At 42.6% G+C, this 27,908-nt stretch overlaps 1 protein-coding gene across 1 annotated transcript; it reads left to right on the top strand.

The window, feature by feature from the left end:
• The first annotated feature begins 173 nt into the window (after positions 1-173).
• Positions 174-27,908, top strand: SPACA1 (sperm acrosome associated 1). Its single transcript, XM_054023929.1, has 7 exons — positions 174-333; positions 6,467-6,523; positions 10,611-10,712; positions 11,107-11,213; positions 12,625-12,760; positions 27,118-27,238; positions 27,537-27,908. Exons 1-7 carry the CDS (start codon positions 177-179, stop codon positions 27,853-27,855), a joined length of 999 nt encoding a protein of 332 aa, XP_053879904.1. The 5' UTR covers positions 174-176; the 3' UTR covers positions 27,856-27,908.

Here is a 27,908-nt window from a genome sequence, read left to right as displayed (position 1 = left end):
CGCGCGGAGCCTGCGCGTCCCCCCCCCCCCCCCGCCTGGCTTGGGGGGCAGCTCCGACCGCTGAGCCGGCCCTTTGTGACGCCTCAGGGGTTGCCGGGCTGCGGCGGCGGGTTCCACCGGGGCGGCTCGACGCTGGGCTCAGGACGCGGGGGCGGCCACTCGGGGCGCGACGGAGGATGGGGCTGCGGGCGGCCGGGGACGCGGGGCGCCTCGCCCTGCGCCTGGGGCTGCTCCTGAGCCTGCTGGCCCAGCAGCCCGGGAGCGCCAAGAACGACAGCGGCTCTGCCCTGGAGCAAGCGGTGGTGGAGCCGATAGTGCAGCTGTTAGAGCCGGGTGAGGGGAGGGGCCGGACCGACGGGTTCCTGCCGGGTGGGGTGCGGTGGGGTGGCCAGCGGGGTGCCAGGCAGGGTGAGGGGGTCTGTGGAGTGCAAGACAGGGTGAGAGGATGTCAGGGGGTGCTAGAGAGGATGAAGGGGGAGTGTCTGTGGGGTGCCAGGCAGGGTGATGGGTCTGTGGGGTGCCAGGCAGGCAGGGCTGGCTCTGGCTTTTTTGCTGCCCCAGGCAAAAAAGCCTCCCGCTGCCCCCCCCGCTGGGGAGCGCGGCAGGGGAGGGCGCCGAGCCCGGCCGCGGCCCCGCTCTCCCCGGCCGGCCAAAGCGCCAGGGGAGGGCGGCGAGCCCGCCCGTGACTCAGCTCTCCCCGGTGGCTGCAGCACCGGGAGGAGGGCAGAGAGCCCAGCCGCGGCCCCGCTCTCCCCAGCCGGCCAGAGCGCCGGGGGAGGGCAGCCCCGCTCGTCCCAGCGGCCGGAGCGCTGGGAGGAGGGCGGCGAGCCCGGCTGCGGCCCCGCTCTCCCCTGCCGGAGCGCCAGGGGAGGGCGGCGAGCCCGGCCGCGACCCCGCTCTCCCCGGGTGAGTGCCGCCCCCCTCCAGGTGCCGCCCCAAGCACATGCTTGGAGGGCTGGTGCTTGGAGCCGGCCCTGCAGGCAGGGTGAGGGGATGTCAAGGGGTATTAGAGAGTATGAGGGGGGAGTGTCTATGGGGTGCCAGGCAGGTGAGGGGGGTGTCAGTAGGGTACCAGGGTAGGTGGGGGGGTGTCAGTGGGGTACCAGGGCGGGTGAGAGGGTGACTGTGGGGTGGCAGGCAGGGTGATGGGGTCACCAGGGTGAGAGGGTGCCATGCAGCGGGGATGATCCCTGGGTGTTGAGGACAAGCAGGATTTCCCTGCGAACGCTAGGAGTGGGGAAGTGCAGAAAGGCTCCCTGGCCCCCTTTACCTTCACCAGGAGGGAGCCTGGCTCCCCTGGTGCATGGAGAGTAGTTCATATCATATGCCAACAGTGGGAAGATGTCCTTGTTCATTCATGATTTATCAAGTCACAGAGTTTCTAAGGGGCCCTCCTAAAGGGGGAGCAAGGGAAATTCTAGATTTACTTGTGATTCTTGTAGCTGAACAGTGTGGGCTAAAGGAACATGTTGGGTACACGTAAACTCCCTCACAGTCTGTTAGTTCATTGAGCAATGAGACACCTAAGTTAACACCTAGTGTGTCATTAGGCACAAGGCCAACTCCATAATGAATTGTATTCCTTCCTTCAGCCATCTGAAAGTGGACTTTTCCTTTTACAGAATTTCATCTGTCTCCTTGTCCAGATAGGGTTATCTTATTTTTCCCTACCACATCATTTTTCCTACTGTGTTTATCCCATTTCCCTGCTCAGATGTAACCACTCTCAGTGTCATTACAGAAATTGCCTATCAGGGATCATGAGGGATCAATGCAGCCAGCTGCTTTGACTACAAAACCTGAGTTCCAGCAGTCCTGGAACTAGGAATGAGAGTGTTAAGGTTACCCCCTGGATGCTCAGGCCTCATGCAGTGTAGTGGAAAATATTGCTAATAAGCCACAATAAGAGTAAAACATTTAAAGCACGAATGAGTGACTTTCTCTATTAGTTCACTTCACAGGCATGACTTGGAACAACCTCTATTGACATTCTCAAATAGGATTTTTAAGTATTTATCAAAATGTACTATGTGCATCCTGTGACGTGACTTGTAATGAAAAGAGAAAATAATGGAAACAGTTTCTGCTCTGCATGATTTTTACCAGATTCCAGATGTAGAGAAGAACCTGAGATGTCTTTACTTTGCTGGTACTAATTTCAGCCCTATGACTGGAATGTAAATATATATATTATTTTAGCATAGTCTCATCTCAGTTTGTGTGAGATTTACACATATAACTCCTATTAATGCTAGTGGAAGTTATATACATAAATCTCTTTGCATAGGGATGATGCTATACCTATTTATCAGTGTCTGATACAAAATGAAAAAGGCATACATAAATGTACGGATGAATAAGGTTTTTTTCTGGGGAGATTTCTCAAATTTTAGATTGGTTTAAAAAATCTAGGGAGGAAATTCAAGAAAAAAAAGAGGTGAGATTGCATCATAACAATGATATGTACAGTATTATATCATTATGTCTGCTCCTGTTCCCCTTAAAGATTTTATTTGTTTTTGTTTTTCTTGGCTTTTTTTTTTTTTTTCAAATTCACTGACAGCAGGATTGAGTCCATTGTCAATTATTTCTGATTGGCATGCTAATTTAGAATCAATCAGTTTTCAGTGTCTAAATATGTTTAAAAGTTTAGTTGGAATAGTATTTGAAAATAAAAAAATCCTTTTTTTGATTTAGGGTTATTCATCTCTTATGAACAAATCACCATTGTAAGTTTAAAAACATAAGAATGACCATTTCAAGTCAGACCAAAGGTTCATTTAGCCCAGTATCCTGTCTTCAGACAGTGGCCAGTGCCAGATGCTTCAGAGGGAATGAACAGAACATGGCAATTTTGAGTGATCCATCCCCAATTGTCCAGTCCAAGCTTCTGGCAATTGAAGATTTAGGGATGCCCAGTGCATGGGATTGCATCCCTGACCATCTTGATTAATAGCTATTGATGAACCCATCCTCCATGAACTTATCTAATTCTTTTTTGAACGCAGGTATACTTTTGGCCTTCACAACAGACAATGGCAACAAGTTCCACAGGTTGACTGTGTGTTGTGTGAAGATGTACTTCCTATTTTTGTTTTGAACCTTCTGCTTATTCATTTCATCGAATGACCCCTAGTTCCTGTGTTATGTGTTATGTGTTATGTGTTATGTGAAGGGGTAAATAACAGTTCGCTATTCACTTTCTCCACGCCATTCATGATTTTATAGATCTCTATTATACCCCCTCCCCCGGTCATCTCTTTTCTGAACTGAACAATCCCAGTTTTTTTAATTTCTCCTCGTATGGAAGCTGTTTCATCCCCCTAATCCTTTTTATTGCCCTTCTGTGTATTTTTTTCTGATTCCAATATATCTTTTTTGAGCTGGGGTGACCAGAACTGCATGCAGTATTCAAGGTGTGGGTGTAACCTGGATTTCTGTAGTGGCATTCTGGTATTTTCTGTTTTATTATCTATCCTGTTCCTAATGGTTCCTAACATTCTGTTAGCTTTTATGACTGCTGCTGCACATTCAGCAGATGTTTTCAGAAAACTGTCCACTATGACTCCAAGATCTTTCTTGAGTGGTAACAGCTAATTTAGACCCCATCATTTTGTATGTATAATTGGGATTGTTTTCCAATGTGAATTACTTTGCATTTATTAGCATTGAATTTTGTCTGCCATTTTCTTGCACGGTCACCCAGTTTAATGAGATCCCTTTGTAAAGCTTTGGAGTCATCTTTGGACTTGACTATCTTGAGTAATCCATTGCAAATTTTGCCACATTTCTGTTCATTGCCTTGTCCAGATAATTTATGAATATGTTGAATAGTACTGGTCCCAGGACAGATCCTTGGGGGACCCCACTGTTTACCTCTCTCCATTGTGAAAACTGACCATTGATTTCTACCCTTTGTTTCCTATCTTTTAACCAGTTACTGATCCACGAGAGGACCTTCTCTCTTACCCCATGACTGCTTAGCTTGCTTAAGTTTGCGATGAAAGAGTCATAATATGTTTTATAATGATGCTATTGGATTGAGGGAAGCCTCCTGAGAGGATAGCATAGTTGATATCTGCCCCATAGTTAGAGGAAGTTTGCTTGCTTTGGGTAGTAAGGTTGCTCACCTTTTATTAGTAATCTCTGAATCTGTTGGGTCCCTGACTGCTCTTAAACCAAGTAGTAGCAGTGACCAAAATCCATTTTTTCATTTGTATTTGGATGGGAGATTGCAACCTCTCCTTTCAGATGTGACCACACCTTGCCACAGTTGCCAGATCTGGTCATCTCTAGATTGGACGACTGTAATACGTAGACTCTGGGGTAGACACCTTGGGTAAAAAACCTGCAGCTGGCCCCAGTCAGCTGACTCTAGCTCACACTGTGGGTGAGGGGGGAGGGGCCCAGAGCTTGGGCTCCAGCCTGAGCTTGAGCATCTACAGAGCATTTTTAGCCCCACAGCCTGAGCCCTGCAAGCCTGTGTCAGCTGACCTGGCGAGTGTGCCGCGAGTGTGCCGCGAGTCTTTTACCCCTTGTGGCGGTTCCTCAGCTAGTGTAAATTGTCATGGCTCCATTGAAATCAATAGAACTATGCCAATGTACACCAGCCAAGGATCTGCCCTCCAGTTTTCCCAGTTCTCTAACATGTTTTATTTCTGTCCCTATGAACGAGAATAAACCATTTTATAATATGGGTTGATCACAGCCACATTTAAACATGTTTACATTAGTATTATAGATGGGATCTTGGAAATCTCCTCTCCCTTTCTATTATGCTGTGGTGGTTGAGATTAGCCAAAGCTCTTGAGCTAATATCCCACAGATTTAAATGAGGTGGGGGGGGGGGAAGGCAAGGCACTGAAGGCATGGTGTCTTAAGTTATGGACCATCTCTCTGTTTTCACATGATTTTGCATGAGATGATACTGACAGAATCTATTTTTTTTGTAAATTCCTCCCTTTCTGATTTGAGAGAGTTAATAATAATGAACTAAATTGTGAAATTATTCTTTAAATATTGTTGTACATGTACTAAAAGGGTGTTCTGATTAGCACAGCTTATATATTGAAATAAATCACAAAGTCATAGTGACAGGAATAGCACAAGTGTAGAATTATGAAGTTTCATGAATAATGTTGGAAAAGAGGTTATAAGAGTTTGATATCAATTTATGCCTACTACTACTGTAGTGTTAATCCCTTACTGTAGAGTAAGGAAGGCTATTTTATATTTGTGTATCACTGACTGCTAGTGGAAAGGACCCACTCATTTTTCAACCACAGAAATGTTATGTAAAGTTTTAACAGCTTAAAAGAAGAGAAATATCAACTTGCATTACTGAATTAACATAACATTTTGTGAAGAAGAGATTCCAAAACAAAAAAATGAGGAATAGAAAAAGTAAACTTTGCATTTATGGTATTTATTATCATAACAACATATTTGGAGTAGGATAGACTGATTATGTAGACTTGTAAAACAGCCATAATAAATCGTCTTTGTCCCTTTGCATTTTAGAAGATTAAAAAGACTTATTGCCTGTTTAATTAATTATTTTCAAAGACACTGCATAAAGTTGTTTAATTCCTCTATTGATCAGTTACTTTTTCTTAGCATCCTTATACACATTCAACTTGCATGCTAATATTAATAAAATATATCATCCATATTTGAATCCCAGATGGAGATGTGAACCTTTTGTTTCTGCATAATTTGTGAAACCCATTTCCTAGCCTGAGAAGTACCAGAAAAATGGAAGAAGCCAAATCATAGTGGTTAAAACCACAGTAGTTAATTAGAAGACTGTACCTGGTTGATTCATTGCTTGTGCTAGCTGTCTAAAGCTGACCTTAAAGTGTGATGGGGAAAAAAAATCATGTGGGAAGGCTTGCATTTGCCAGAAAGAACTAGGAAATGAGTTGATTGAAATATTGTTTATAGAGAATTTTGCTTAACTCTTTTAAGGGAAGACCTATATTGTGCATATTTTTACTTCTCAAGGAATTCAGTAAATCAGTGGTTCTCAAACTGGGGGTCTTGACCCCTCAGGGGATCACAGGTTACTATGTGGGGAGGGGATTGCAAGCTGTCAGCCTCCACCCTAAACCCCGCTTCACCTCCAGCATTTATAATAGTGCTAAATATAAAAAAAGTGTTTTTAATTTATAAGGGGGGTCACACTCAAAGGCTTACTGTGTGAAAGGGATCACCAATACAAAAGTTTGAGAACCACTTCAGTAAACTAATTTAACATAGTAGGTTGACTTATAAGGAAAATGCATAATATTTTCTCAATAATGAGATTAAGATTTAAATATTAGTTATTTGCACTTGGTTTTCTGAAAAGGACTAGGGAAGACTTCAAGAATTGAATTTCCTGGTAATTGGGTATTCCTCCCTGCTCCCCCACACACCCTTCAAGAAGGTGTCATATTAGAAATGTAACTTCAGACTTTGTGTTTAGGTTTGAATGCTACAGTATCCAAGGAAGTAGAATTTGGAATGTGCACAGTGACGTGTGGTAAGTAGCAAAGCAGATGAATAAAGCATATTGTAATTTGTTTTTGGGGAAAAAGTGCTAGCTGTAGCAATTTAGCAGGTGTAATTTGCTTGCTCTCCTTCACCTCTCATTGATTTCAATTTCCAATAACTATAATTAACAAAAACAATCAAGCTGATTGTCATTAGAAGTTTAGGTCAGATCTGTTGTTTTATTAATTTCACAGCCTGCAAGCTCCTATTTTAAACCAGTTCCCTACATTTATTGGCACATGAGCTGCCTTCACCAAAGTAACAATTTTCTCTATTTGTGAACATCTGTGAGATGTTCAGAAGATGAAAGATCTTCTGATGCATCTCACAGATGTCTTCCCACATACAGTATTGCCAGCGCTATCAAAAAACTGCTCATCTGCAGTAGTCTATTCTATATTCCACATTTATATAATTTATAAACTATGTCATGGAAAGAAGAGGTATCCTGGAGAAAGATAGGATGAAAATTCAGCACATAGAATCTCAGAATTTTTGCTTCACCCATCTGGTGAAAACTTGACATATTGCAAAGAAGACATCTGTGGTATTAGGGTGGTAATAGGGGCCGGAATGGAGTGGCACCTCATTGCTTAGAAAACACCCATTTAGCAGAAGTTTCAGAAATAGTATTGAAATTGTTTTGAACAGAATCTGTCTCTCATAGTATCATAGTACCTGGAAACAAGAAGGGAGGAGGGGAACCAGCAACTTTCAAATCAATTAGTCTATTCCCAAGCCAATATGGTATTATTTCATACATTACATTCTCTAGTATTTTTTTCCTAACTAGTTCTGAATGTTGCAAATGATGGGGCTTCCACTACTGCTCTTGGGAAACTATTCCACACGCTAATACATCTTGATCTCAAAACGTCTTTTTTTCTGACATTCAGTTTAATTATTCCCTTTCTTAATTTTGTCATTTACTGCTGGTTATACACCTCACTTCCCCTCATTATGAGCCATCCTAAATCTAATTTTCTTCCATGCTTGCACCCTTAAGATATTTAGAGACTGTTATCATGGCCCACCTCTTCAGTGGACCGCTCAGAAGTCCCTCCATTTGAGGGATTTAACTCAGTTTAGTCCCAAAGTTACCTGTGTTCCCAACAAATGTGATGTCCCTTCACTTTTATTGATGTCAATTATTTAAATCTTAAATAAATAATCATCAGTTAGAGGTTGGACGAAGGATTATTTACACTAAAGGCCATTCCCCATCATTTTGAATTTGGATATTATTTTGTGTCCCTCATTTTGGGTCTCGGTCACTCATTAGCTCCAATAGTTGGATGTTGGCAGGTTGAAAGGTATTCCCTCCAGTCCATCCAGCCAAACTATACACATTTAACTTTCTTAATCTTTATTTATAAATTCATCCCTACATCCCTCAGTAATTTTGGTTGCTGTTTGAACTGCCTCCAGTTTCTCAATATCTTTCTGGTAATGTTGTGGCAAGAATTCAATATTCCTGATGTGGTTATACCACAGCTTATAGAGAAATCATAAAGCCTTATTTCTTCATAATAATGATGCTCGTTAATATTTTGGTCAATTCTGCATTAGTCTTTTTTGCTGCCATGTCCCAATACATTGATGTCTAATTTTTCTGTCTACTATTACCCCTAGGTCTCTTTCATCATTTGTATTTTCCTTCCCATTGATATTTACTTTTTGTATTATTTTTCCCAGCTGTATTATTAACTTGCATTTTTTCAAGTTCCATGTTTCTAATCTTTCTAATTTAACATGACCACGTTTCCATCCGAGTTAATTTGAATAACTCTTTAAAATAAGACTTCATTTGACAGAGTATTGCAGTAGATTAACTTCTGCAGAGTTGGCAGCTGCTAATAGGGAGGGGAAAAGGGAAACAAGTTTTCTGGGAATAGAAGACAAAACTGGTCAAAATGGAGAGGCAGGGGAGTACTGAAATGCCCTACAGGTCTCAGGATGGGGTTCTTTTAGTCAACTCTTTGACTTTGATAGGGTGCCACAGTTTTAATATTCAGGTAGTTAAAACAGGCATGTTCTTTCCTACTAAACATGACCACAGTTAGCTCAGCATCCGGATTTTTTCAAACCAGCCATTTTGATGTTCATAGGTTTTCTGCTCACCCCCCCACACCCTCTCCCCTGTTTTCCCAGACAGCCAGACAACAAAAAGACCTAGTTCTAAAGTAAGAGGAATGTCTTTAATAAAAGTGTCAGTTCCTTGTCATTTACACCTCTGTCTCTGCATCCTTGAGATGAGACATTCTCAGCAGTGGAGAATGATCCCTGTTTTGTGACGGCTTCAGTAAGTGTTGTTGTCTCTCTCTGTCACTTGAAGTATTGTTTCATGAGCTATATGTCATCCGTGAAATATTCTAATATCTATCAGTGTGTATCATACACATTTAAAGGAAGCAGATACATCACAACAAATTATTCTTCACATCAGTGGGGTTAATTCAGCATTCAAATCAATTTCCCATTTATCATACTGCAGGAGGGTTTTAACTCCCCTTTTCCCATGCCCCTGCAGTTTAGTAAACAACATGCTGCTAGAATAATGGCAATTTCTTCAGTGTTTACTGGGCCTAAACATACTATTCCCTCCACCCCCACACCCTATGTCATTTCAGTGAACTGTGTACACATTGTTTGGCAAAAATAAATATAGCATTTGTTTTGAATTTGTAATGGTTAAAATGAGGCAGTGTTCCCATTGAAATACTGATGTTTGAGAGTAAATACATTTTATTTAATTGAATTTTATACAGACATTTCCCTTAACCTTCAATATTTATGATTGCCTACTTCCCCTCCTTATCTTCAGTGGGACCCTCCATGACTTAGGTGGAGTTATGAGGGTCAAAATGAGGAGGTCTGAATGGGATCCACTTCAGAGCCTGTCAGTGTTGTTCCTTAGCCAGCCAATACTGGTTACTGTTAAGTGATTCAAGGCTCTCCTTCTTCTAAGAGGATCCTATTCTATAAGGTGCTTAGCACACTCAATCCCTGTTGACATCAGTGGGAATTAAAGGTGCCCAGTACACTGCAGGGTCAGGGTCAGAGTGGGAAGGCTATCTCTACCATGCTCCCAGCACCAGCTGACTTGGGCACTGAAAGGCCATGTTCATGAATACTGCTAGTCAGCTTTGATGTTTGATTCACTGTTTTGTTTTTTAGCAGTATACAGTATATTTCTGTTTATCCAAAACCCGATTATCCAAACCTTTGCATTATCTGAATCCCTTCCTTGTCCCCCAGCATGAGATACAGGAAATACATGCCCTCTGTAGCATGTATCTTATGCAGGGGATGAGAAAGGGGTTCAGTAATGTGGAGGTTCATATAATAGAGTAGAGACCCCAGCCAGGACTATTAGGAGGTGTAGTAGGACTAGCTCCTGTCTACAGGGGAGGTGATTCTGCTGGTGAATGACTCCTGCGGCAGCACAGGGAGTCCTTTGCAACCCCACTGTCATGAGAGTGAGTGAGTAGGGCTGTGACAGCAGTGCTGCAGAGAGAGGTCCCTTTGCTGCTGCAGGCCCAGTGAAACCCAATCCCTGCAGGCACAAGGTGTGAGATGGGTGGGCGGGGAACCTGTAGTCCTGGTGGGACAGAGCAGAGACCCCCAGCCAAGACTGCAAAGAGAAGAAGGAGGCCAAGCCCTCAGTCTCAGGGGAGGCCACCCCGCTACTGGTGCCTGGATGGCTCTTGATTATCCAAACAAAATCCGTGTCCCACATGCTGTTTGGATAATCTGGAGAATTTAATTGTATTTTGAATTCTTCTAAAAGGAGTATATTAAGAATGACTTTTTAAGAATGTGACATATTGACTCTGAGGATCTGTATGCTTTACAGGACCTTAGGTGATGAAAGTGGGCAGAAGTAAGTGTTGTCAGCCAAATCTTAAGTACAAATATGGGATAGCCTTGGCAGAAGCTCTGAGAGGATCTGTTTCTCTGGATGTATGGTAGATAAATTAGTTTAGCATCCAATATAAAGAGGGAGAAGGCAAAAAATGTTGGAAGAAAAAGAAGAAATGGAAACTAAAACATATTTTTAATTTTTTTTTGCAAAGGTATTGGCATTCGAGAAGTTTTATTAACCAACGGGTGCCCTGGAAGCGAAACAAAATGTATTGTTCGTGTAGAGGAATGCAGAGGACCAGTAGATTGTGGATGTAAGTAGAATACTATGATATAGGAATTTAGAGTGAATGTGTTTATTCAAGGGAAACATCCTTATTCTGTGTGGTAGAAGTGGAATGAAATTATTGCATCCCATTCTCCAATTACCCTGTTAGGCAATCTAGTAACATTTCAAAACTCATTTCTGTACTGATGTGTGTTTGATTTTAAGTCGCTGTAAAGTACATTTTTCTGCACTTATTTTCTATTTTGTAGATATGTATGTAGTTCTAAATATTAAGCCAAACTGCAGAAGTTTTAAATGGTTTTAATTGAAAGAACAATTTCAAAATAACATTCCTTGATTAGGTAAATTATGAAATGTATGGTACATACAGAGGTATTTTAGACAGTTTTTGATGTATCTATTAAAATTTTCTTCCACAGGGGGTAGACCAATTTCTGAAAGCCTTGCAACTGTGAAAATACCATGTATTTTTATACCTCCAGAGAATCGATTTACATACCTTTGGAAAATGTTAATTCCAGACCAGGTGAGCAACTGAACCTCACCTTGTGCAGGAGAATGATATATTCAGTACTTTTACCAGCTGCTTCAACAATCTCATACAAACTCCTGGTTTAATTCTTTTCTTTGCTATCATAATACAAATGAGATCTCTACAGTTTTTCTTTGACAGTCAGATGGCACAAGAGCTTGTGTGCCCCACTACTTTGTAGAGCTCCAATTTTCCTTCGTTTAAAGTAAGCAATACGTTCTGTAATGTATTTTAGAAGGTAACCTTTTTTGTTCTTACTTGAGTAAATAAATGCAAAGTAATGCACATTAGAAAACATAATCCCAACTATACATACAAATGATAGGCTCTAAATTAGCTGCTACCACTCAACAAAGAGATCTTGGAGTCATTGTGGATAGTGCTCTGAAAACATCTGCTCAATGTGCAGCAGCAGTCAAAAAAGTGAACAGAATGTGTGGAACCATTAGGAAAAGGATAGATAATAAAACAGAAAATATCATAGTGCAAGTATAGAAATCCATGATACACCCACACCTTGTATACTGCGTGCAGTTCTGGGCACCCATCTCAAACAAGATATATTAGAAGCAGAGAAAGTACAGAGAAGGGCAACAGAAATTATTAAGGGTATGGAACAGGTTCCATATGAGGAGAGATTAAAAAGACTGGGACTTCTCAGTTTGGAAAAGAAATGACTAAGAGGGGATATCATAGAGGTCAATAAAATCTCGACTGTTGTGGAGAAAGTGGATAAGGAAGTGTTATTTATGCCTTCACATAACATGAGAACCAGGAGTCACCCAATGAAATTAATAGGCAGTAGGTTTAAAACAAACACATAGTGCACAGTCAACCTGTGGAACTTGTTGCCAGGGGGTGTTGTAAAGATCAGAACTGTAATGGGGGTCAAAAAAGAATTAGATAAGTTCATGAAGGATAGATGCTTCAATAGCTAATACCCATGATGGTCAGGGATGCAACCCCATGCTCTGGGTGTCCCTAGCCTCTAATTGCCAGAAGCTGGGAGTGGAGGACGGGATGGATCACTCAATAATTTTCCTGTTCTGTTCATTGGCATTGGCCACTGTCAGAAGACAGGTTACCGGTCTAGATGGACTATTGGCCTGACCCAGTATGGCCATTCTTATGTTCTTAGAACTTGGGTTGTCAACCTGGAGGATGTGAACAAGTGTCAGTGGGACATAACCACACTGCCCTACTCCTTTGGTGAATAGGAGAGGTGTCCTGCCTAGATGTGATGGGGTTTTGGATAGTGAGGGAGGGACCCTGGTATGGAACTGATTGAGAAGTGCTCGAGTAGAATAACCAGTTTTCTATGTGACTTTGATATAGAGCATTTCCCTTTTATAAAGCTATTTGAAAAAAAAAATCCATTTTGTCTTTTTTTTTTTAATATGGATAGCAATCACTGATTCTTCCTAATGATTCGGCTATTCTGGAGGTACACAGGGATACCCATCCAGTAGCTTTCCAGTGTGACACAAAAGAAAATAATGAGATAGTTGCCTCTGTAAAATACACAGTATATACAACAGCTGGTAAGTCCATAGTAGCTTTTAAACCTTTTACAAGATATTGCTTATGTTTAATGAGTAGCTATAAGCCTTCATGGGACTGTACCTCACCTTAGTATCAGAGCAGGTGCTTACATACTATAATGATGAGTGCCATAGAAATGCTTATCAATAAAAGATGAATATAAAAGAAAACACGGCTATGGAAACTATGAGGTTTTGATGGTAGCAATAAGTAATTTCTTAAATTTATAGGTTAAAATAAATTATTTCTCTTTGTCCGGTTAATTTGTTACTAGGGCTTGGTCAATCTGCACTGATCACAGGTGTCTTCTCTCACTGCTAGCAAAAAAGCAGGAAAGGCAACCAGTTAAATGGAAGCAGCTGTACTCCAGTTGGTGGCACCTTGTTCTCTGCTTCTCAGCTCCCCTGTTAAATTCCCCAGTGCAGTGCAGAAGTAGGAAGGCAACCTTTTGAATTTTAACACATTTAGCTGCCATCTTGAATTTTATTATGCATGCTGGATTTAGAAAAGCTTAAAATTAAAAAGAAGATTTCATAAAATGGTTCATCTGCAACAGCTTTCTTCCCTCTTCTACTGCAGGTAATTTTTGCTTGCATTGTCAGGAGAGAAAACAGTGGTCCCGTTTGCCTTTCAGATTCTGAGAGGCCTGCTGGAGACTCCAGCCTTCCCAATCAGTAGAAAAGAGAAGGGACCTTATGTGGACAGAGTCCCTGCCTGAAAAAAATATGGATTCAGATGGACCTAGAGCCATGGAGGACTATTTTATTGAGGAGAATGAAAAGAGTCTGGTTTAAAAGTGTGCTGCCAGCAAGATTGAATTATCCAAATAAACACTGTAGAGGAGAAGGCATGGAACTGGAAACCTCTCAAAGTCCCTTATTTTTCTATTCCCCCATGGTTTCATGTCCATCTGAAGCAACATTTAATTCAGGAAGGAATTCTGCTCACATAGGTAGGTCTCTTCTCTTTTCTTCTGCAGAGTGTCCAGGAATTTGTTTTTGCATTCTTAAATCCATCTGGCTCCTGCAAAACTTCCAGAGCTCTGGCTTTATCAGGTTATATTCTCTCTATCAGTATTCAAACTCTGAAATCTGTTTGTAGGAATGAGTGGTTTCCTTTGACCCTGATCAACACAGCACTTAATCATGTGTTTAGGTTTAAGCACTCAAGTAGTCCCATTGACTTGGAGTCATGCTTGAACTTAAACACGTGATTAAGTTGTTTACTGAATGAGGGCTAGGCTGAGGTCCATCCAGCAGAATGTCTCACAAGGATTACAAGTATCTATTCAGAAATTATTGGTTTAGCTATGCAATTATAAGATTCTCAGCAAAGCTTGTCTCCAAGATCTACTACCTCTGTTCCTCGGAGAAAAAGAATCCAGTTCCATTCTTTGGAAGACAATGAAAAAAGCCTGTGTCATGCTCAGTGCCAAACTGGTTTCCTCTAGATCTGCTCTAAAGCTATACAGACTGCCAGCGGATTTTCAGATGAGTGGCTTACTTCCCCTAATGTGCGTGCAGACCTAAAAAATTGAAGGTGGAAGAGATCATCAGTAAAATAATTGATTGTGAGTTATACAGTTCTACGGAGACCTTTTTCTTGTGTGTCCAGATCTGCTGATGGTTGGCTTTCTGAGATCCAGCAAGATCAGGATTTCTTCATGTACCTGTCCAGGGGGATCAGAACTTTTGAAAGGTCCCTTTTGCTGTTAAAAGCTGTAGAGATATGCCACAGGATTCCCTGTGTTTAAATGCAGACATTCTTAGCTCTTCTCTGATAGTTTACAGAGCTCTGTTGCTCAAACTCTGGAGGGGAGGAATGTTACTTCACATCTTAGAATGCTAATACTCTCCCACTCCAAAGTTGAAAACATATTTTGCAGAGAGTTTAGGCATTACTTTACCAGACCCCTTGAACAAGAAGGTATCGCTGCCTATTCCAGAAAATCTAAACCTTTCTCCTCAGAGTGGATCCTTTCCTTTGCCATCTGTTAATCTTCAGTGAGGTAGAGCCTTAAAAGCAAATTTTTTGGAGGGGATGGGGAATGGGGAGGTACAAGGCGCAGAATTGGTCATTTTTCAAGGCCAATTACAAGGCCAAACCCTTCTTTTCAGCATCCATATTTAACTATAAGGGTTTCAGACCAGAATGGAATTGGCACTAGGGGAAGGGTCTCAGGCTGATTTTGTCCCAGTGGATCAGTTTTACTTAGGATCACAGTGGGCCTTGTTCCGTATCTCCTAGAGCTACTTCCTATGATTTCTCACCTTCCCTTCGAGGCATTTGAATCCACAGAATTTAAGTTTCTATGTAGTCTTCCTTGCTGTGGTAATGGCCACTAGAAGGGTGATTTCAACACCTTCTAGATTGTTACCTTATATGCTGTTCCACAGATATAGGGTTCTTTGCACCTTCCCTAGTTTTCTTCCCACAATGCTTTTGCCTTTTCACATCAATCAAGATATTTTCTTGCCCAGTTTTTGTCAGCAATGTAAGACTAGGAAAGGGAACATTTGGCATACCCTATATCTACAGAGCACTCTTAAGGCTTGCGTTGAAAACAGAACCCTTTAGAAAGCTGACTTTCTTTGGGCCTGAGCCAATTCCCATTAAAAATCAATGGGTGTCCTGGGTTCCCATAAACTTTAGAGCTCACTGGATTGGGCCCTTTGTTCTTTTTAAGGGCCCCAAGCAGGGATTGCCATTGCAAAGTAGATCAGGAATCATACAGAATACCAGAAGTGCGTTGTGTGGCTAGGATCAGAGCACATTCTACCCAAGTAGTCACCTTTTTTTAGGTAGAAAGAGGTGAAGCCTAAGTAGATGATCTGTGTCATGTGGCTTTCTGGTGATCTGTGCACACTTATCAGAAGCACTGCCAACTGAAGGGTTTGGTTTTGACCGACACAACTTTGTTCAGTGGGTACTCAGAGTGGCTTTTCCCCGAGAGGATCCAGATGTGTTCTTGGAGAGAAGTGAATAGGATCATAATGGGTGTTTTCCAATTCCTTCCACTTCCTCTAGAGAAATGGAGAATGAGCTGCAAGGCTGGGGAAGGGGAGTGGAAATGCTTCAGCTTGGTTGGTTGGGTTTCCTTCTTGTTACTGCCAGGGAAAGGAAAACCTTGTGCTGATCACCAGGTATAAAAAACAAAACGAACAGGTAAGAGGAAAACTTGTTTGTTCTGGCCTCACTCCCTCACTTCACTCTCTTTTCCCTCTTTTTGACTTGTATGCTTGTGTAATTCGAACATTACAGCCAAATTCTCAGCTAGTGCAAATAGGCATAGCTCTATTGGAAGACATAGAGAGAACACTGATTTACACCAGCTGAGAATTTGGCCCCATTCAGGTATAAGAATTTTCTTGTTTAAAACATGCAGCATGATCTTTTCCACTTCAAATTTTAGGATATGTCTTAGGAAGGTGGAAGAAGTACTGTACACATTTTGCAAAAGTGCAGGAAGAGACCTGTAGGAGCTGTTCACACACCTATTCCAAGTGGCTATGTGGAAGAACCTGGTGTAATGTAAAGCTGCCTATAGAGAGCTTTCATTTGCAATTACTCAGATTGCCATACTTCTCACTGACCTTCTATTGAACAATAATAATGCTTTTTCACAATGAGCTGTCATCACAAATGGGCTTTTCTCCTTTATTTTCAAGACAGTTCCAGATGGATTGGTGCTATTCTTCTTTTGTAGCATCCTGGGGAAAGAAAACCATTACTTGTTTTTCCTTCAGTAAACATTATTATGTCCATTGCAAGAAAAAACCCACCCATTAGTAGATGAATTTTCCATATGTCCCTCTTACCAAATCACTACCATGAGATACAGTAAAGCATTTTGTTCATACTCCTTCCTGTTATGTTGTTAAGTTGCTTTTGAAGACTCCAGTGCCATAAGGCAGTTTATTCATGTTTTCTAATTATAGTTCTGTAGGGAGGGAGGATTTTGCGGGGGAAGGGGTGAAGATAGAGAATGATTCTCCTCATGGTGCCATGTGAAGGGAGCCAGTCTGCCAAGATCCAGACTGTGCCCCTTGTTCCATCACCCTAGTGAGTGTGTTTATTGGCACCAGCAGTGGAGGAGGTGGAGGCAGCAGCTTGTCAGGCATCAGAAATGGCACATCACCCACGTGGACAGTAGGTTGTGCTGAGGCACTTCTGTAGACCATTTCTCATGAGTTCAGTTCACTTCCTATTCAGGCAGAGGCTGCCTCTTTCTAACAGACTACTCTACAAAGGACATATTACATATTATGAGGTTTTTTTTGCATTATATAGTAATGAAATAGGAAATCCCAGTGACCATATTTGGAATTCCTGGTCTTTGTGTGTGTGAGAGAGAGAAAGAGAGTCTGTTCCCACATCTGGACATGCACATGCATTTTTAATATGTGAAGAGTCTTGCAGATGATCCACAAGGGGAACAAAGATATGTGCACCAGTAGTACATACGTACAAAAAAGTCTGACTAGGGAGTAAAAAGTGCATTCCTATCTAATGTAACTTTCTCAAAACAAACAATATATACTTAGAAAGCTGGGTCTGAAATTAAGTGAAAATAATGCATATATGCTGCTGAAGTGTGTAAACAAATGGTCAAGCATTCTGTTTATAGAGAGAATACTGTTTTATCATCTTCATCTACAACATCATGCTCTAGGAACAGCTCCAAACCACTGAAAAAAATGTTGGGGAAAAAGTGCCGTGGCAGTTCTTAGAATGATGTTCCTATGGGTGCTCCACTTGTAGGTGTGGCAGCCCCTCCTGCGCCTGGGATCAGAGATCTTCATCGGCAGTGCCTGTTGGACTTCACATGCCCACCCCACGCTGTGAGAGGGACGTATATATAGCGCTGTGCAGTCTGACCGCCCTGTTCCATCTCTATCGCCTTTGGTCTGGGACGGAATCCGCAGCAGAGCCTGTTTCTCCTATTTTCCTCACTAGATAGTGCCTCACCTGTTAGTGTAATATAGTTAGTATTTTCTTGGTCTCCTTTCTTTCTTCTATCTAAAAAAAATATATTTTTTGTTTTAAGTTTACCTTCACAGTTATTTCATAGCTTAGGTTTCCATTTCCCCTCTTCCCGCCCTTTCCAACTGGGAAGCCTTTTTCCTTCACCTTTGTGGCCAAATCCCCTGGGTTTAAGAGGTGCTTTTCTTGTGAGGCTACCTTCTCAGTAATGGATGGACATCTGCAGTACATTCGCTATCTGGAAGAGGGACACATCGCACAAAAGTGTTCCAGCTGCCTTGGCCTGAAACCCGGAGCCAGAAAAGACCGGGACATTAAATTAAAACTTGTCCTCATGGAGAAATTGCTGCAACTGGCATCAGACCCGGGCCCAGACTTTTCCCCAGAGAGGCCCTCACTCTCTGCCAGGTTGTTTGCTGATACTCACTCCCATGTCCCTTGAAAAGAAAGTCTTTTGTTTTTCACTCAGATGAAAAGAAATGGGCTCCCTCCTCACACCTTGAGGCACATCCTCCCCGGCAAGGTTTGTTGCCTCAATATCGTTTGGCAGGGGACACAATTCCAGGGCCCATCCGAGTACCTCTGGTACTGATGCAAAGAAACGGTCTAAAGACCCTAACCTAGCAGACCTACAGCCCTTGGCAGTGTTTCCCAGCTCTGGGGAATGAGACAGGCCGACTTCAGGAGCTATAGCACCAACAAAAATGATGGCACTGGCATCCTTTCGGACACTGACAAGAGAGTCAATACCGAGCAAGCCCTCGGCACTACTGAAATCATCTGCACTGGCCAAAGCACCAGCCAAGTCACCAGCATCGGCCAAATCATTGGCGCCATCTATGGACACTTCAGGAGATACACTCTTTCTTCAGCATTGAGTCACGCCAGCACTAATGATGCTTTTTTCCCCTCCACAAGACTTTATATACCCTAAAGACCTGCTGGTATCTGACACTCCTGAGTCTCCACTCCTTTGACCTCCCCCCACTTCCACACTCCTTTCCGGACTCACAACACTCCTATCTTTCTCTGCCAAGGATGGCACCTCCCTTCCGCCGTGATGAGGAGGAGGAAGAGAAGGGCTCAATTGCTCCCTCGTCTACCAGGCAAATCACACCTGCTCATCCTCACTATCCACAATTCACATCGGGTCCACAATCTTGGCATGGACCACCGTGGATGCAGCCACATGTTCCACTCCCTCCATACTGGCCATATTGGGACTCTTGGGCCATGTGCAAGGCACAGTTTGGGAACCTCCTAAAAAGCAAAGCCTGAGACCTATAGCTCTCCCTTCACCATCGGTCTCTTGCCCTCTGGAGGTTGAAACCATGCTGGTACCAACTGAAGCGGAAGAACAGGAGGAGGAGGCCACATCAACACTACATTTTTCCTTGTCCTCTCCTGACGAGGTTATTATGCCTCAACCTTCTACATCTGCCAACGACTTCAGGAAATTTTTCAGGACTTATTCCACAGGATTGCAGACTCCCTACAGATCCCTTTGGAGGAAGTCAAGGATCAGCAGCATAAGCTGCTTGATATGCTTCACACATCCTCTTTCTCCAAGATCGCACTACCGATCAGTGAGGTTCTTCTCCACCCTGTGAAGGTGCTCTGGCAGACCCTGGCGTCCATCCCTCCGACCTGCAAACACACCAACAAAAAGTATTATGTTCTGGTGAAGGATGTGGAATTTCTAGTCTCGCACCCCACCCCAAATTCTGTGGTGGTCAGTGCTGTGCAAGAGAAAGGCCATCAATACCAATCCCATTCTAGTCATCCAGACAGGGACTGGATACACTTAAACTTATTTGGACTCAAAGCATATTTGTCAGCCATGCTCCAATTTTGATTCTCTATCTATGAAGCTCTCATGGCTAAATACAATTACCTAAACTACGCTAAGGAAGAGCAATTCCAGTCCTTAATATCGGAAGGACACCTTTCTAGCCCGTACAACTCTACAAGCCTCATTAGACTCTGCAGACACTGCTGCCTGATCCATTGCGACTGCTATGGTAATGAGGCATGCATCATGGCTTCACCTCTCAAGTTTTCCTAAGGAGGTACAAACCACAGTAGAGGACTTACCTTTTGAGGGCCAGAAACTATTCTCGGAATGCATGGAGAATTCTCTGCCCTCCCTTAAAGACTCCCGAGCTACACTCCGACCTCTCGGCATTTATACACCACCACCAAAGAGACGCTCGGGGAAGTATCATCTCCCCCCACAATCCCGACCACGCAGTACATCCCTCAACAGCACTATGACACCTAGCACCGAAGACAAAGGCCTCCTACTAAACATAGATAGCCCACTCCTCAAGGGGCTACCTGTTACAAACCCCCACCGAAGCAACAATTGTGAAGGTGTGGTCGAGGCCCCAAGAAGCCTGTCCCTCTTCCGGTCATTCCCACCATCTTCAATATCCTACCAGTTTGGCAATCAACTAACTCAGTTTTTCTCATCTTGGAAATTAATCACATCAGACAAGTTGGTTCTAGAGATAATCAAGGAAGGATACTCCATCCCTTTTCTATCCATCCTGCCCCGCCACCCCATACGCTATCCCTCTTCAGGGACCCCTCTCACGATTCCATTCTTTGGGGGGAAATAAATCATCTGCAACTGGGACCCATAGAACTGGTCCCTTCCCAGCACATGGGACAGGGTTTCTACTCACACTATTTCCTGATCCAGAAGAAATCTGGCAGCTGGTGACCCATCCTAGACCTTCACAATCTAAACAAGTTAGTCAAACTGCAATGCTTCAAGATGGTTCCCCTCTCCACTATTATCCTAGCACTGGAACAGAGGGACTAGTTCTTGGCCCTCGACCTCCAAGACATATACTTTCATATTAATATTTCATATTCACGGCATCTTGGGTGTTCTCCAAGGTCCTTGCAGTAGTCGTTACTTACCTGAGGAAACAAGGAAACATCTTTCCATACTTGGATGACTATCTCCTCAAGGCCCCATCCGAGACCGACGTTCTCTGAGCTGTCCACGTAACAATTGGCCTGTTCATGAAGTTAGACCTCCTTCTGAACTTAGAAAAGTCCACTTTAATGCTGGTGCAATAACTGGAATTCATTGGCTCACAGTTGGGGAAGCCACATAAACTAGAGCCTTCCTACCACCTCACAGATTCTTGGCTATTGTAGATCTGGTATCCAACGTATGGGTCTGCCCCCAGATCTCTGACAGAACCTGCCTGCAACTTCTAGGCTACATAGCAGTGGCCAATTTCAGGGTCAGGCACACAAGACTCCATGTGTGATCTCTTCAGGCATGGCTCTGTACAGTATATCTCCCCCACAAACACAACCTCTACAAATTCTTATCCATGTCACACCTGCTCACCAAACGCCTCTGAAGGGTCTCTATAACTTTTATCTCCACATAGGAGACCCAACCCCTGCCTGGGATCTTGTCCTTGTCCTACCTTCTCTGACTAGACCCCTATATGAACCAATGGCAACCTATTCTTATGTGCGTCTATCAATGAAAATGACCTTCCTTGTCACCATCACTTCCACCTGACGAGTTGGTGAAATTATGGCCCTTATGGCATGTCCACCTGTGGCACAGCGATGACTCACTGCTGCGGAGCTCCCTGCTGGTTGTCCAGGGAATTAGCTCTCCAGCCTCTGGAGCACCCTCTGCAGGTTGGTGTCTCGCCTGCCACTGGCCCCATGTCCTTCCCAGACCCCGGTGCCGTTTGCCCAGGGTTTCTGCCCACCAAGGTACCCCCTCACTCTGGGTCTTCCCTTCCAGGGGAACTCCCAACCTCCTATCCCCACCTTGCCTCAGTGGCTATTGCCAGTCATCATCTAGCCCCCGCTCCCTGGGGCAGAGTGCAGTCTATAAACCACTCATCATCGGCAAGGGGGGTTGGACCAGCTGCCTCTGCCTATCTCTGGGCTGCCCCTCTGCAGCCCCGGTACCTCTTGTAGGCCTTTAACAAGGCCTGCAGCCTGGGGTTTTACTAGGCTGGAGCTCCCAGCTCCTTCTGCCCTTCCGCAGCACTGCTCCACCTCAGGTACCCTTCTCAGCTCCCAGGCAGCCAAGTCCTTCTCTCTCAAAAGGCTAGAGAGAGAGTGTGTCTTCAGCCTCTGGCCCTCAGCCCTCTTATAGGGCCAGCCATTGCCTGATTGGGGTGTGGCCTCAGCTGTTGGTGCTTCTCCAATCAGCCCAGCTTTTTCCAGCCACAGCCCACTCCAGGGCTGCTTTAACCCCTTCAGGGCTGGAGCGGGAGGACCACCCCACTACACCACCATACACACTATTCTACAAGGACAAAGTTACACTACTCCCACACCCGAGATTTCTACCTAAGGTTCCAACATCTATCCATCTCAACCAACCTATACACCTTCCTTGCTTCTTCCCGAAGCCTCACAGTAATCAACAGGAGGCAGCTCTACACAGACTGGACGTGAGACGAGCATTAGTGTTTTACTTGGACAGGACTAAACCTTTCCGAAAATCACCATGATTATTCCTCTCCACCACCAAAAGAGCTAGAGGCACAGCCATATCTAAGCAACGCCTTTCAAAATGGATTTCGCAATGTATACCTTTATCTTATGAACTCCACAATAGACAACATCCTACCACAATCAGAGCACATTCCACACATTCATTATCCACCTTGATAGCCTTTCTCAATAATATCCCCATTGCTGAAATTTGCAAAGCAACCACATGGGCATCAAACACACGTTTGCCCATCACTATGCTATTACGCATGATGCCACAGCAGACATTTTCCTAGGATATGCAGTCCTATCATCGACAGTAAATGTTGCTCTGAAGCCCCAACCTTCCAATTAGGGGCCCTGCTTTCTAGTCACTTATAAGTGGAGCACCCACAGGGACATCACTCCAAGAAGAAAAGGTTACTTAACCTGTTCTTCGAGGTTCTTCGAGATGTGTGTTCCTGGGGGTGTTCATTACTTGCCCTCCTCCTCTCTGCTTTGGAGCCAAAAAAATATACGCTCTGTGGCAGAGAAGGAAGTGGGGGTGATCAGATCGCACAGCGCTATAAATATGTCCTGTTCATAGCGTGAGGGGGTGTGTATGTGCATGTGCGGTCCGATGGGCACTGCTGATGAAGATCTCCGAACCCAGGAGCAGGGGCTGCTGCCACACCTACAAGTGGAGCACTGATAGGGACACACATCTTGAAGAACCTCAGTTACTACACTGGGTGAGTAACATTCTCATTTGATGGGTTTTCTTTGGTTAGAAGTTGGAGTGGAAGAGCAAGTGCTCCAGGGTTGATGTATGTAATTTATGTAATTATTAATCTATTCTTTAAAAAGAAGTGACTGAATAAATTACATCATTTAAAAGTGTATGGATAAAACTTTATATCACTGATATTTTCTGGAGAGAAAAACTAGCAGTGACAACATATTTTTGGGTGTAGCCTATTTAATTTTTAATAGATTAAGAGGCAGATTGTGCTGTTAATGCACAGATGCACATGGTGGGCAGTCCAGAGAAGCATCGTACTACTAGGAGCCCAGAGAGGCATTATTCAGGTACTCCCAGAGCTCCTCAGTGCACACTGGGAGTACACCCTCATGTCACACCTCAACAGGGTGCAGAGTGCACTACCTTTTGTGGCTGTCTAGCTCTGATAGTTGGTATGATGGTAGGATGGGCCATATCCCTTCCTCGTCCCCTTTCCTTTTGGAGTGGTTTGCACCTCATGGAACAATAGAAGGATCGTTCCTGTCCTTCCCTCCCCATATCTGTGCAGAGGCAAGCCATGGTCTGTCCCCTAGATACCAGATTCCTCTCAGCTATATGGGTGTGACTCCTTTTCAATGGAATGATGGTTGCACTGGTCTAACTAAGGGCCTAATCCAAATCCCTTTGAGGTGAATGGAAAGACTCCCATGGACTTCAATGAACTTTGGGTCAGAGAAGTGTTTGGCCCTGAGTATTCAGTTACTCATAATATGTTGCTCTTTCATACTGCATATAAAATTAAAGTGTTGGTTAATTTGTACAGAATCTGATTTTTACAGAAATTCCTAAAATATCTTCCAAAAACGTTTGTATTGGTTTGGGGCTACACTGACTTGTGCACAACTCACTTTCTTATTTAATACAAACAAACAAAACAAGAAGTTTCACTTAAATTTACCACACATTCCTCTTTCAGTCCAGAAAAGCATGATCAAAGAATCAACAGCTACATTGAAAACATGTGGCTGTGTAAAGGTTGGAGACTTATGAAATATAAATTGACAGGAGTGGAGCTATTTGACACTAAGCTTCTAAGATGTTTTACTAGAGTATTGCCATTAGAGCATTTTAAAGAATATTCTCCTATCTCTACTTTTAATAAACAAATTAATTTTTTTCAGAATGACTGGAATAAATATTACACTGGCTGAATCAGTGGATCAAAGACATACTGAGCCATGTCCCGCACTGCTCATTTTGGCAAAACTCTCACTGATTGTAATGGAAGTTTTGTCTGAGTGATGAGTATAGAATCAAGCCAGTTGTATTGCTTTAAAATACTTTTAAAGTGCTTTTTGTGATGCCTGAATCAGTATTTCCTCAGAGTAAAATGCTTGATTGGACATTCACATTTCTCTCTGCTCTGCTTTTATTTTAATCATATGTGATAGCCTTAAAGGCATCTCTACTTGTGTTATAAGGTTGTCTCATAGACTACTCTAGTTCTGGATTATATGGATCTGCCATACGAAGCAAAGGTGAATGGATCAATACTGGATGAACTATGAGATACTTCCTACTTCTCATTAGCAGATTCCCCTGTTGCAGCCTGCAAATAGAGAGATCCTTAGAGCATCATAATCACGTATTACTAAGCAGTGAAATAAAAAATCTAAATTAATTAAATAGCAAAATTGAAGTTATCTTTAATTAATATTCCCCCCTATATCATTCTAAAATGTCACAGTCCAGCATTTAAAATGAAACTGCCTAAAAGCAGTTAGTTAGTTTAACCTTATCTGACAATTCCTATATGCAGAACAGTTATTTTTGGAATTGTCAACCAGTCTAGTGATCATCCCTGTCAACCCTGTATCATGCAGAAAGCCCATGGGGATTATAAGAATGATCTATGATTTAGGAATAATGAAATCATTACTGCTGTGATGCAAGAAAATGGACTGGAGGGCCCATTAATACTCAAGTGATGCTATCGAATTCCTGCAATCACCGTGGGAATTTTGCATAGCAGTAAATGTCAGGATCACACCCTGTGCTTTTAACATAGATGTTGCCAGATAGAAATCAATCTGAAATTAAAATTTGCTTCTATATGTACAATGTTCCCTCTAATTTTTTCCACCCCTGGGCGGAATGAATTTTTTTATGTGCACCGATATCAAGGTAATGTGTGGATGTGCGCCACCAGTAGAAACAAAAAATCTAGATATAAGATATATTTTTAAAAAGTTACCATAGGGATAATTACTCCAGCCAGGACAGGTTAGGCATTTTAGAACTCACTACTCTAGGAATTAAATTTAAGCATAAGAGAGAAATAAAAATGATGAAATGCATAGACTAATCAAAAAAATAAAATAGCACTCTGAAAGAATAAAATTACAGAGAATATATGTGCATTGCGGGAAGTATCAAGAAGTAACAACAACAACAACAATAATACAAGTATGTGTTGGGAGGTGAGTGTGAAAGACTGTGTATGTGTGTGAGACACAGAAAAAGTGTGTATGTGTGTGTGTGAGAGACACACATTGTGTGTGTGTGTGAGAGAGAGTCTCACACACACACATCTCTCCCCTCCGCAGCCCTGGCCGGGGGAGAGGCGCATCTCTTGTCCCCACCACAGCCCCGGCCGGAGCTGGGGCCAGGGAAGAGAGGCGCCTTTTCCGTCCCCGCCGCAACCCCGGCCGGGGGAGAGAGGCATTTCTTCCCCCCTCGCTCTGCACACCCTAAGCTCCCCAAACCCACCATCACCTCACCCCACTGCCCTCACCCTCCACATTCTCCCCGCTCACTTGTGTGCGCACCTGTGTCGCTTCTACGTGCCCCTTGATGGCCTCGTGTGCGGTCACGCAGGTGCACACCTGAGAGGAAACACAGTGTATGTAGATTGTTGAATCTGGAGTGATCAGAGGCGGGTGTATTACATTTCAGGAACTTGGATTGTTATTGGACACTTATCAACATTTCTGAATAGAGCTGATCGTGTTTGTCCACCAAACATTTTTCTTCACACTGTGACAATTGAATCTCATAAATTAGATGGAAAAGACTTACTAGGTTATCTTGCATGTTTTCTACCAATGTTGGATTGTTTCTTATAGTTTATTCTCAAGTGTTTTGTCTGGTATCATATAAAATGTCTCAGGTAATGGGGTTGCCAATACTTCCCTTAGAAGATTGTTCTGGAGTTTTACAATGCATTATTAAGAAATATTTTCTGATATCCTAAGTTTTGCCTTGCTCAGTTTCATCCTATTACATCTAGTTATACCTCTTTGGTCAACCCAAAACAATTCCTCTGCATGCTTCATGCTTCAAATACAATACAGTTAACATCTTCTGTTTTATTATTGTTTAATTATTACTATTATTTATTTGTATGCTCCTAGGACCCCCAGCCATGGATCAGGGCTCATTGTACTAGGCATTGCACAAACACAGAACAAAGAGACAATCTATGCCCTGAAGAATTTACAATCTCAGCAAATGATTTAATTTATTTATTTTTTAATTTGTTAAATTTATACAATACACCTACCTTTACCTTAATCTATTCAAAAGTTATAAAAAAATTTCTAAAAAGCAAAATATGACTATTTTACTAATTCTTTTCATAACACCAGATTTTTTCCTAATCTCAGGCTTTTAATAACTTTAATAATTTGTGCTGCTCCTAATTCCCTCCAGTTTGTTACCATCTTTTTGATATTGATGTGTGCAAAACTATGTGTAATCTTACTAGGGCTGTATAGAGAAGGACTACCATGTATCTAATCTGCTTGTGATGGGATGCCTCTTTGGATACAGCTCATAATTGATTTGGGTTCTGATTTCTTTCCACTGTATTGCATTGCAAGCTCTAATGTAATTTGCTGTCCCTTACTACTCCTAGGCTTTTTAAAGGCATTATGTGTCTGGTTTTCCATTGCCTTTCATCTTCTATACTTACACCTGTGCAAAGTGGGTGTAAAATACTACTATTCTGATTTGGACTCATTTTTTCACAGGTCTAACTGGTTACCCACGGTTTAAGGCAATGGAGAATCAGGCCCTATTTCGTTTCAGTTATTTTCCTTCCATTTAACATCCTGTTCAACAAGATGTTGGAGCACTAATAATCAAGGTATTTCTTCTCTTTAGAATTGGAAACAAGAAGATTAAGGAGACCAGACACAGATACAGTTCTGGTGTTTGTCCTGATAACTGGAGTTATTGTTTGTGTTGGTGTGATCTTTGCATTAATCTTCATAATTCTTCACTGGTAGGTGGACAGCATACAAATGTGATTTTTGTGTTCTTTGAGCAGAGTATCGTACTACTAACTGCAAACCTGACACTCAGATGAGATAATTTAATTTTTCAACACTGGGATATTTATGTTGCTATTGGTCAGTATATCTGACAGCTTCTCTTTCTACTAGAGTAGCTTCAAAAGAAGTAGTCTGCAAAGCAGTACCATAGATTACTGATAGGAAGGGACATGATATAGTATGTTCTGTGTAAGGGAATGTAAATCTACTTAAATTTACATTTTTGTTCAATTATTATTTTCATATCAGGGCAGCTGTAAAAGCATTCTGGGCGTCAAAAGTTGGTAAGAGCTCCAAAGAAGAACAATCAAGCTCTCAAGGTTCAGTGAGAACCATAGAAGAAGCACCAGGATCAGGATCTGTATTTGCATCAGGATCAAGATTAGCATCAGGATCCGCATTAGCATCAGGATCAAGATTAGCACCAGGATCAAGATTAGCATCAGGATCTGGATTAGCCTCAGCAACAGTGTCAGGACCAACACCAACACCAACAGCATCACATTTAGATACTACTGGACAAGAACAGAGGTCTTTCCATGAATGGAACAATGAAGAAGAGAATTAGAAAGAAAAATAAGGATAGACTATATTAAAAGATTATCTAAAAAGAGATTATAA

The sequence above is a fragment of the Malaclemys terrapin genome, chromosome 3, assembly GCF_027887155.1.
Source record: "Malaclemys terrapin pileata isolate rMalTer1 chromosome 3, rMalTer1.hap1, whole genome shotgun sequence".
NCBI lineage: Eukaryota > Metazoa > Chordata > Testudines > Emydidae > Malaclemys > Malaclemys terrapin.
The sequence above is the reverse complement of the archived record's forward strand: the minus strand, read 5'-3'. Positions and strand labels throughout refer to the sequence as shown.

Bases quoted from the DNA above. Each gene is read 5' to 3' on its own strand.
- SPACA1 (XM_054023929.1), top strand. From the start codon at position 177: ATGGGGCTGCGGGCGGCCGGGGACGCGGGGCGCCTCGCCCTGCGCCTG. The intron at 10,713-11,106 runs GTAAGTAGAATA...TTTCTTCCACAG, and splicing joins AGGACCAGTAGATTGTGGAT to GGGGTAGACCAATTTCTGAA. The intron at 12,761-27,117 runs GTAAGTCCATAG...TCTTCTCTTTAG, and splicing joins CACAGTATATACAACAGCTG to AATTGGAAACAAGAAGATTA.